The sequence below is a fragment of the Dicentrarchus labrax genome, unplaced genomic scaffold, assembly GCF_905237075.1.
Source record: "Dicentrarchus labrax unplaced genomic scaffold, dlabrax2021, whole genome shotgun sequence".
NCBI lineage: Eukaryota > Metazoa > Chordata > Actinopteri > Moronidae > Dicentrarchus > Dicentrarchus labrax.
Window position 1 is genome coordinate 28208998 of NW_026136715.1, and position 11966 is coordinate 28220963.

Genomic DNA, 11966 nt, shown 5'->3' on the forward strand with positions numbered 1-11966 from the left:
TGGGAAGGGAATTGAATTCCTTGACGATATCCCTACACATGACAACTTGTATGTGAAATGGAACATTTCCCCTAAGTCCTCTTCTAGCATCTTTGGTTTCATGGCGTGCAGCTTTACTGTTTTGGTACACCACTCTCATTAGCATAATATTCAGGCACAGAAAGCAGTTGTTTTCAGTGAAAGATAAACTTACCCTGGTAGAGAACAAGCACAGAGCTAAAAGGAGAGTAAAAATCTGATTTATATTCAAGAACCCAACTCCAAACGAATGCTGACATGGCTCCCTAACTGCTGTATGTGTAAATAAGCAACTGTTTGCTAATAATGTTGCTATCAGCTTTATTAGGTGATAAAATGTCAATGTTGTGTGTGGCCAAAAAATAATCAGTTCAGATTCTGAATTGTGTCAAACTCATCTGATACTAGGATGTTTGAAATCCAGTGAATCATAGGATGTGGTTCCAAAACCCAGTTTGGCCCCTACTACAAACCACTGTGACTCATTTATGTATATATAGACACACAGGTTTGACTGAAAGGAATTCATGTCTCACACAGCATGCATACTACCGGCAGACTGCATAACAAACTTGACATGAAACCTCTACCATTTACAATCTTTTTGTCTTTGCGTTCCTTTGCAGGCATATGGCCACACACTCTCCGCAGAAGACCCATCAGTGCTCGTTCTGTGAGAAAATGTTCCACCGCAAAGACCACCTGAAGAACCACCTGCAGACACATGACCCCAACAAGGAGGCCTTCAAGTGTGAGGAGTGTGGGAAGCACTACAACACCAAGCTGGGATATAAGCGCCATGTGGCCATGCACTCTGCCACAGCAGGGGATCTTACCTGCAAGGTGTGCATGCAGACGTACGAGAGCACGCCTGTGCTCTTGGAGCACCTCAAGAGCCACTCCGGAAAGTCTTCAGGAGGCACCAAGGAGAAGAAACACCCGTGCGACCACTGTGACCGCCGTTTCTACACACGGAAGGATGTGAGACGGCACATGGTGGTCCACACAGGCCGAAAGGACTTCCTGTGCCAGTACTGTGCCCAGCGCTTCGGCAGGAAGGATCATCTGACACGCCATGTGAAGAAGAGCCACTCGCAGGAGCTGCTGAAGATCAAGACAGAGCCTCCTGATATGTTAGGTCTTTTAGCTTCCGGGTCACCACCTTGCTCTGTGAAGGAGGAGCTCAGCCCCATGATGTGCAGCATGGGTCCCAACAAAGACCCCATGATGGGCAAACCGTTCCCTAGTGGGGCCCCTTTTCCGATGGGCATGTACAACCCCCACCATCTCCAGGCCATGTCTAATTCTGGGGTGGGTCACCCACACCCGTCCCTAATGCCCACTTCCTTGTCTGCAGCTATGGGCATGGGCTGTCACATGGAATCCCCTGGACCTCTTCACCCACACTCCCATCACCACCACCATCATCACCACCATCACCACCACCACCATTCCCCTCCGCTGCCCTCACACCACCAACCTCCGGCTCCCCAGCAGCAGCACCAGCCCCAGCAAGTCCCCAAATACCAGCTGGGATCTACCTCATACCTGCTGGACAAGCCCTTGAAAGTGGAGATGGAGAGTTTCCTCATGGATCTGCAGAGTGGTTCGCCAGGCCCAGTTCCCTCTGTAGAGCCCCACACTGCTGCCTCGCCCCACAAGGACGGACTGGAGCCCACCTCGGGCCTGACGGATGAGCTTTGCGGGGATCCCCTCCTGTCCAAGAGCCCTGCGATGATCGCTGAGTCTCTGTGTGCTGCTAACATGGACTTCTCCCACCTGCTGGGGTTCCTGCCCCTCAACCTGCCTCCCTACAGTGCACCCATGAGCACAGGAGGACTGGTGATGGGCTACACCTCATCTGCGACTTCCTCCTCGTCTTCCATCTCCTCTGCCTCATCTCTGCATGCTGCCGAGCCCCATGTTGCAGCAGTCGCCGCGGCAGCAGCTGCCGTCGCCACAGCACCTCTTACCTCTTTGCAACCGCAACCTCAGGAGCAGCAGAGCTCCAGCGGGGGTCTGGGCCTTGGATCCCTGCACCCCCTCCCATCAGTGTTCAGCTCCAGCCTTAGTACCACCACACTGCCTCGCTTTCACCAGGCCTTCCAGTGAGAGAGTCAGGCCTCGGCCCAGCCCTGCCCAGCTCAGCATGGATATTTCGGGCTGTGGTTCTTGACTGGGCACGATCAAAATGTTGGAGAATTCTAACAAATAAATACACAAATGAACACTTAGAAGCCTTAAATGAAAGCGCACAAAAGCTTTTGATTGAGCCTTAAAAGGAAGTTAAACCCCTTTGAGCAAAAAGGAAAAAAGAGAAGAAGTTGAAGCAGCTTTTATTTGGGCTTTTTTTTTCTCCTATCCTATAGTTATAACAATGTATTAACCCATATTTTTTATTTTCAGTTACTTCCCCTTTTATCCCCCTTCCATCCCCTATTTAGTAGTATAGAGGGCAGGATCAGTAGGCCAAAAGGTGTGGTACTGCATACTTTCTAAAGTAATAATATTAAAAAAAAAAAATCAAAGATAATTTTTAGTGAAGATTATCTGTCTTGTTGTGACCCAGAAAAAAATAGTTTGAAGTGGATATTTTGTTTTACTTTATTTTTCTTTTCCAAATGTAAGAACATGGTAGAATGTGTCTCATCTTGAGTTTCAAACCACCTAAACTGTCATGATCAGTGAGAAAAGGAAAGAGATCAGTGAAGGAATGAAGAAATGTAGATTTCGAGTTGAAATCAATTGAATCTGAACTGTAAAATCTTCCTCTAGATAGCTAGGCTAGAGCCACAAAAGCAACCCTGCCTCTTAAAAAAGTGCTCTTCAAAAAAGAAAAATAAATTTCCCTGTTGTCCCTGTTATTTTAAGTGCAACTGATGCGCTCATAGAGTCGGTCAGTTTGAATGAAAACACTCACTTATCATATGATTGATAAGAGACCTGTTAGCTGCCAAACACAAAGACCAGACACATACATGGCCACGCATTTTTTAAAGAAAAGATAGAAATGTGAAAGTGTGTGAGTTGGTTCGAAATGATATAATATCATGCTTGCTTTTTTTTTTTTTTTTTTTTTACTGTTCCTCAAGAGAAGCACTTTTTTTTAGCAGAAGGCACTTCACCTTTAGGAATCTCCTTGGGAAACCTTTTGTCTTTGCCTGAGACAGACTTTCTCCTCATTCTCTTTCCTTCACGTATCTCCCTTTTAACAGTTACCTTTCAAATTTCCCATGATAATGACAATTGCAGCTGTTTTCTTGGCTGCCCAACATACCTGAAATATATATTTTTGGAATAAAATACCAACACATCTTTAGGCAGTCTTTTAAAAAGATGCGTCATCATGGTAATGATGAACCCTGACATATGTGAATGGCAAAAAAAACAAAAGAATTACAGTGACAGATGAGGAAAAATGTGTTAAAGAATGTTATTGCAGTGTACGAAATATCTCAAAAATGAATATTATTATTGCTTTTATCTCAGTAAGGTGTATTTTAGGTAGACGTATTAAAACTAAGTGATGATGTTTTTGATGTCTGGCAGGTTTACATTTGTGTGTATCTTGCATTTTGATCAAACAAACGGATGAAGTATTAGCTTTTTCCCTTAAGCTTTCTCTGTTATATCCAATCTTTACCTTTACATGTATGTGAGTTAGTATAGCAGGATCAGAACTGTGGATGGGAATTATCTGTAGGAGGCTGTTAGCGGCTTAATAATCTGTTAGGATTTGAGCTAGATAGATTGTGTCATAAGGATGCTGACATGGATGGCATGGCCTATGAATCTGTGACTATAGGTCTTTATCCAGTGGAATATGTAAACCCTGCGCTGTGATGAAATCCAGGCTCCAAGCTCAGTGGTTTTTGGATATCTTGGAGTTTAGATCCTTTCTAACCTTTCTATGGCTGTCACCTTTCTAAAAAAACTCAACTTATAACAAATTAGAAATGACATGCAATTTGTTTGAATAAATCCACAAACAATTAGGGGAATGGGAAAAAGTACGAAAAAACACGTAAAGACTATATTAAAGTATAATGGTGTGTTCCCACCAATGGCGAATCACGGGATCATTTGTGTTTACTCTGTCCATACAACGCTGCAAATACCCCACGATATGGGAACGTTTTCTGCTTCAAACTCAATATTTTGAACTTTTTGCTCGTTTGCGACAGGCGACGTGAATGACGTGGTAGTCATTGATTTGCCTTTGGTGGGAATGCACCAAAAGACATTCGTTCTTACCACACTAATGGGCCACATATCCTTGCATATGAATCCTTCTATCTTAACGCTGAGCTTTTAGCGAGGCTAAAGCTGAGTGTGTCGAACAGTCACAGAGGTTGAACAGTCGACATTGCTCTGTTTGTCTGTGGTGCCTCCGCAGCACTGCCTCTCCTGAGTGCTAAGCTAACATTCGCAAGTAAGTTGGGAGATTTGTTGTCATCGTAAACAGCTGCTTTGTACCAAGCCGTCAGAAGCACACTGATACTCAGATGATTTGGTGTCACCAGTGTTCTATCAGGACGGCTTTGCTCCCTCCATTTTGTAGTAAACAGCATGACATTACTAGCTTAGTTTACTGACAGGACAATAGGGCATGCCATAGGTCAAGCTGATAGTAGAGCGCCCTCTGCTGGACCACAAGGCAAACTTCAGAACTTAAAAAGGTCTGTTGCGCTTTAAAATGTTTAATGTGAACACTTTGAATTTCATAGAAAAAGTGACAGCCCTAAACCTTCCACCACCAGCCTCTAAAAACCTGAGTCCTAAGTTAACTTAAACCTCAAAGAGAAATCGGTGCTCTTTATCCAATGTTGTCTGTGGCATGACCAACACAGCTGGCATATCCAGAACATAACACAGCACAGAGGGCTGAGCTCCTGCAGCATCTGTCATAGTTCATTCAGTGTCGTTCCAGTCATAGAACAAGACCTTTGCCTACAGTGGTCGCCGTGCCACAGGTGAGCCACAGCCATCGTTAAACGTTGAGTAAAAACAAACAAAAAAATGAACAAAAAAACAGGAAAAACATAGCACATAAAAAAATTAAATACATATTGCTGCTTTTAGCTGCGGTTGCTGATGGACGACAACTGTAGACCACTAGAACATTTCAATTTTTTTTTTTTGCAAGATGGACAGCGAGCTGAAAACATGCACAAACCGAACCGACATAGTGTTTATCATCCCCCGGGCCCCATCCCCTCCGTACTCCTCCTCCTCTCAGCTGCTTTGTAGAGTCAAAGGAAAAGGGTCTGAAAATACCGCGATATCTGGAAGAACGCAGTCACCGAATTCCCGGGCTTTGACATTCAAAGTACAGGGGGACACATGACTGACTGCACGACTTGGGGTATTGCTCATAGTCATATATTTGTTTTGTTTGTTGTCGTATGATATATTATTTTCTGTTTGTGTAAAACAGGACCTCGAAAAACAACACAACACATCACCTCATTTTTATTTGTTTTTATTTTTCTTACCAAAACCTGGGGAGAAGAAACTACATTTTTGCACAATTGCTTGTTACAAAATGCTAAAAGTGTTCTGCGATTTTTTGATACTGTAGTATATGAAACCCCCGACAATGAGCTGTGTGTGTTAGACAGGTGAATATTCCCCTTGGTGGTAAGGGCTGCTGAAAATTCCGAATCAGCGAGCACTGATCCAGAAGAAGCGTCCCAGCAGTCTGACTGTTTGACCCCACTGCCAAAATCCTAGATTTTATAATCCGAGTTCTGAACTAATTTGAAACTTATTTTTAGTTAGTTATTAGTCTCCCCCCTGGAAAGTTGTCATTTTGATGATGACTCTTGTAAAATGATCAAACTTTCATTGATCCTAAATGAATTAGCTGTTAGCACCTTTCTAAGAATTTACATGATATATTAAAAAAATTTGATCAAATTTGATCTTTATTATGAGCTTAAAAAAAAAGGTTGTTTTTAAGAAAAACCCTCTTAGTTTAAGCCAAATTTGTAGCAATCAAATTGAGCATTTATATATTTGTAACAAATATTCATTTAGTCCTAAAAGAAAGAAAAGTTAAGGAAAAGCTTTTGGCATGTATTAAGTTTGTCCTCCCTGGGTTTCAGTGAGCTAATCTGAATTCTAGCACTTTCAACCTTTTAAAAAAAAGAGTATTTTTTTTCTTTTAAAATTTCAGCTTATATGTTCATATGTTTTTAATTTTGTATTGATCCTGTATATGTATGTGCCATTAGTTTGATGTGTAGACTTTATCAACCATTTGTGTATTTCTCTTTCTCCAAAAGAATAACAGTATTTTTGATAGACTTTTCACTAATATTCTTCTACATAAGAGCCCCCTTCTCCTTTGAAACCTTGTTGTTTTTTGGGCAAGCTTCGCCTTCTCTCTCAAATTTACCCAATCAAACTCTATAGCCAAGCGTATTAAGGGAACAGTAACAACATATCTGTTATTCTGAGGCGGTGAGACCGTTGTCAAAGCCACAGCCTGACCACAACCTGCCATTGAAAGGCTGCAACAGACTCATTTCACAGGCCATTTTTAGACCATGTAACTGAACAAGAATGAAGTCAGGAGTGACCCCAAAATATAGAACTTAGAGCTCACAGCCCTGATCCTGGTTGTCCCGGCCACAAGGAACAGCTTCATGCTGATAATGACTAGATATAAGAATTACAGTTTCAGTTATCCATTGCAAAGTACTCAAATGTGGCTTTAAAGCTGCATTCATTCATTTTTATAAAAATAACTAACTAACTAAAAATAAATGTCAGTATATCATGAGACATGAGACAGATAATCAGGTTCCCCTGGCTCCTTCTAGAGCTCCTAGTGGCATTTACAAGAATCCACCAGGCCTGTCCAATCAGAGCTAAGAACGATGATTGATGGTTGGGTCTCCATTAGAATAAACCAGAGGAACCTGATTTTTCACAGATTATCTGTCTCATGTACTACTGTCAGGATATAGTGAAAGCAAAATTGATAAAAGGTTTTTTTTTTTATAAAAAATTACCTACTGCAGCTTTAAATGAATGTTACTAAACATTAAAATAGGAGAAAAAGAGCATAATGATTTTTGGATATTTAAGACAGAAGTGAAAAGGTCTTAGTTGTTGAACATGGAAATGTGGTCAGGTTGTACTTGTTGTGTTGAGCTGTGAAACACCTACAACAACAACCTGTTGTACCACCTGAGCTCATATTGGTGACAGAGTGTTTCCCGCATTACTAATATATATTTTTTAAATATATATACTGGGTTAGTCATTCTGCATAGAGGGATCATTCTGGGAAAATGGGCACTGTTTCTAGACTTATTCCCAGATCAGTATGGCAGCCCATTTCAGTTTAGAAAAGAGCAGAAGAAAAGAAAATCTTTCCTATCTCATAATTCTAATTTACTGTTATAATTTTGAGTTACTAAGTCAAAATAGTGACCTCTTAACTATTACTACTGCATACTACAAAGTTATTACTTGACTCAGTAAGTCAAAATGTGACTCAATATCTCTTATCTCTGACATACTATGTTATAATTCTGACTTAGTATCTCATACTTTTACTTTATACAATATCTCATCATTTCAACTTACCACTAGTAGGATTTTTACATGTTTTAATTATTTTTTTCTTTTTCTGGTAGAAATGGGCTTCTGTGATTCGAGCTGACAGAAAAAGCTGATTCCAAATCAGCACAACTCTTAAACCCTTAAAGATATAAACTGGATTCTCTCCTGACCTCTGACAGTGATGTTGTTCTGTTTCTCGGCTTGGCTGTAGCTTCATTACCTCGACCTGCACCTACTAGGGATGCACTTATCTTTACTCTATCCTCTTTACTACTAGGTGCAGAACACAAGCATTTTAAGGGAATTTTTTCATCAGTTTTGCCTGAGAAAAGCTGATTTGATTTTAATAACGCTTTCTCTTTCTCTCCCTCTCTCTCTCTTTGCTTTTAGTAAGAAACTGGGTACTGTCTGATGCAGGCAACATCCACATGTAGTTTTATATATTTCTAGCTTAAAGTAAGTCTTGCATTCCAACCTCTTTGTGTATCTCGTTTTAGTGACATAGCCCATTTTATTTTTATCACTTGCTATTACAGCCACCTCTGGAATAAAAAAGGTGAAAGAAAATAGAATATTTGCATTCACTTCACTTATTTTATATAGCATGGAGTTTATCAACTACAGGGAGAATTATATAAATGATGTGCTTCGGAGAAAGGAAGAAAATGAGAAGTCTTGCTTTTTTTGTTACATATCTCACATGCAATCAGTTGCTGCAATGTAAAAGTGACAGATTTGTATATTGGTTGATCCAAAGAGATGATGAACACAACAACAGAACTATTGACTTATTGTACAGTACAGTGTATCTTTGAGTTGTTATGTGTTATGTTGAAATTATTAAAAGACAAACCAGCGGTTTCATACCTGAATTGCATCTTTTTTTATTTGTTATATTATTAAGAGTTTCTTCTCTTTCCTTTCTTTTATAAAATGTAAAAAATCACTACAAAGGAATAATTATTATATATATTGTATACAATTAGTGGACAACCTGCTCTACCTCTGAGCCACAGCTGCCCCATATATTTAAACTGTTAGACTAAGCCCTTATACATGGCCATAACTACCATGGATGAGGAGGTGGTCATGTCTTTCTGTTTTTTCTGAGAATTTGAAAAAACTTTTTTTCTATGGTTAATTAATTACAATTCTAATGCATACAGTAAAAAAAAATACAGTAAAAATGGTAATAGTCCGGCAGCTGGGTTGCCAAAGAAATAATGTAAAATAACATAAAAATAACTGACTTGTAAAAATACAGATTTTTTTTTACAGTGTGGCTGTTTATTGTTAGCATCAACATTTAAACATTTGACCTCCATTTACCTTATAGACCTAAGACCTTAGCTGGGACATAAAATGACAGGCCTTTATTTAACCCCATTTCTCTAGATCTGTCTCTGCAGAGGTATAAGACTGCAGCAGTTATAATGTTAGCCATGTTGACCATCTTGATTTAGCATGCTAACATTTATTATTAGCACTAAAACGTACAGTTGAGGCTGGTGGGAATGTCATAGTTTTTCAGGCATTTAGTCATAAACTGAAGTATTGGACAAATTACTGATTACTGAAAAAACTGATATCACATAGCACACATAGATTGACTGTTGGAGGAGTGATATCTGAGCTGACAGGATCAGCCTTTCTCATTTTCTCACTTCCTCAAGTCCATCCATCCATCCATCCATCCATCATCCTGATCGACTGCTTCAAACAGAGCGGAGCGAGAATGGTTTGACCAGACGCATTATTCTCATTCTCCCTCTATAGGCAGTCACCACGTGACAAGACACATGATTGCTAACATACTCAGAATGAGGCTCAATAGTAAGTAAGGAGTTTAGTTATCAAAATGACATTATAGCATAAATGTGTGATTTTTTTAAAGAGCTCAGAGATTTAGGGAAATTCTATTCTTTAGAGTCAGAAATTAATAAAAGGCTTAGAACAGACCTTTCTTGTATCTGGTGTAGTCTGAAGTTATGTGAAACAGTAATATTGGGCTAGCTTGGCTCAGTTGTTGAGTATCTATGGGATCCAATAACATAATAATGATCCTATAGACTTTGAGGAATTGAGCAAAACGAGCAAGGAGGTGGAGGGAGGGTGTAACTTTTACCAAGCTTTGTCTGAGGAGAATCCCACAAACTCAGACACTGAACATTACTATATCTTAGCTACACATAGGGTAGACTATTATGTGTAAATGACCAAATCTCCATGATTTTCACAATATTTAGTTTGATTTTGAATGAAGAAATATAGCAAGTAATAAAACTGAATCATCCGGGGTCAGGTTGCAGTGGCAACAGGCCAGTCCAGACAACCCTCTTCCCAGCAATGTTTCCAGCTCCTCCTAGTGGACCCTGAGGTGCTCCTAAGTCAGATGATATATAGGCCAGAAAGTGCAAAAGTTCCCTTAATTGAATGAATTCCTGTGTCAAGTGTCATACTGCCTGGCAAACTCAGATTATGAAAGATAATTCATAATTAACAATCCAACATATTTAAATAGCATTTCTACCTCACAGAAAATAAAGCAACATAAACAGAGATTTTTAAAAAGGTTTACCTTGTGGTGATTGGCCCGTGGGCGCCACTTTGGGCAACCCTGCTCCAGCGTGTTCTGGGTCTACTCCAGGTCCTTCCGGATGAACACCTTATCCTATCTCTATTAGTGAGCCTAGCCACCTAATGAATGAAACTTATCTCTAACTGCTTCCACAATCTCATTCTGTCCGTCACAATGCTCACGATCATAGGTGATGGTTGGAATGTAGATCTACAAGTGAATTGGAAGTTTTGCCTTCCGGCTCAACACACAATGGTCTGATACAACACCAGCATTATGTCCAAGATACCTTAACTCCTTTGCTTGGGGCAGTAACTCACTCCCAACCTGGAAGGAGCAATCCACCATTTTCCAGCAGAGAGCCATGACCTTGGACTTGCTGACTCTCATCCCAACTGCTTCACAGTCACTCCAAACCACCCCAGTGTAGGCTGAAGCCATCATCTGCAGGGAGCCCAGATGCAATATCTCCACCACTCGACAATATCCCGCAGTTCTCCTCTTCTGATGAACATAGTCTGAGCTCTAATTTCCCTCCCTGAGTCAGCTAATGGTTTGCCAGAACTTCTTTAAGGCCAACCAAAAGTCGCCCCAAACTCCCACACCCAGGTTTTTGCTTTGGCCTCCCAGTACCTGTCAGCTGCTTCGGGAGACCCCTGTGCCATAAAATGAATCACCGTACAAAAAATAGTTTAAAATGCCATCCCAGAATATCCCAGGACTATCTGAGTGGCTTGTGTCCCACTGTGTATCTAACTTATATTGGATCAGGGTCTGGATTATGTCTCAGAGAGCTGCACAAGTAAGCCTGCTGCATAGCTGAGTGTCAAGACTGCCCTAATTATAGTACTATGGGGCTAACCTATACTTACATCAACTGAGCTGACTCTCACACATACACTTACGGGATGCCAACTGTGCCATAACTCAGGAATAGAAACTCTTTTGGTTTTGTAGAATTTTCTTAGGAGGAACCTGGAGAGCTTGTAAAAAGGATTTGAGAGGACCGAGACCACACAACACAGACTTGTAATTTGATCACAGCCATCCAGACACTGAACATTTCAGGGACACAGGGACAAACCAGGATTTAACACCTTGACAGGCACACATACACAACAGAAGTCTCATTTAAAGTGGTACTCCAGCAACTGAGTGTCCACAAAGTTGGGAGCAAGAGACATTCACAAAAGAATGGTGATGCAGCTGAGCCAGAGTTAACCTGACAAGTAACTCAATAGCATCGTTGACTAGAATTAATTTGCCTAAAAAATGCAGACATCTTTCAAACTCCATGCCAACTGATTCCACTAACGCCTTCTAGGCCAGTCCTGCATGGGTCCAGTTTTGCAAACCCGTATCCGCCCGCACCTGCAGAGATTAGAACAAGAACCGACCCGTTACCCATAATTATCTCCAAGTCAAATCCGGACCCAACCCAATCCGTAACCCGTGCTCATATACTGCTCAGGTACTTAATCAATTATAAGTGTAACATGTAGAAACATGAGTTAGAATCACAATTAACTGTTAAGCTGAATCAATCACCAACTGCTGCTGCGTCCATACGATCAGCTGGGCACTGATGTCAATAAAGCCCTGTGTCAGTTCGCTAAATCTCTCTCCAAACACAGGTTGATATGATGTCTCTGCATCCACCTTTACAGCTGTTTGGCAGACTTGGAGATGTGTTATTGGAAAAGTTTCTATTAACTGCCGCAGTTACTGGATGGGCTCTACATGGCCCAACTTCCCTTGGTGAGTAATGTGATTCTACACAATGTCTGTTCACATC

General features: G+C 40.8%; 1 protein-coding gene and 1 long non-coding RNA gene across 3 annotated transcripts in view; both read left to right on the plus strand.

Annotated features, from left to right (window-relative positions):
• Nucleotides 1–8465, plus strand: part of plagl2 (pleiomorphic adenoma gene-like 2) — a 47294-nt gene extending 38829 nt beyond the window's left edge. For both annotated transcript variants that reach the window (XM_051426033.1, XM_051426034.1), the window contains exon 4: nt 645–8465. In XM_051426033.1, coding sequence (XP_051281993.1) covers nt 645–2130 — 1486 coding nt within the window. In that variant the 3' untranslated portion in view covers nt 2131–8465. The remainder of the gene's footprint in view (nt 1–644) is intronic.
• The window catches only part of LOC127377845 (uncharacterized), an 88426-nt gene that overhangs the window by 15864 nt on the left and 60596 nt on the right, over nt 1–11966 (plus strand). The window lies entirely within an intron of this gene.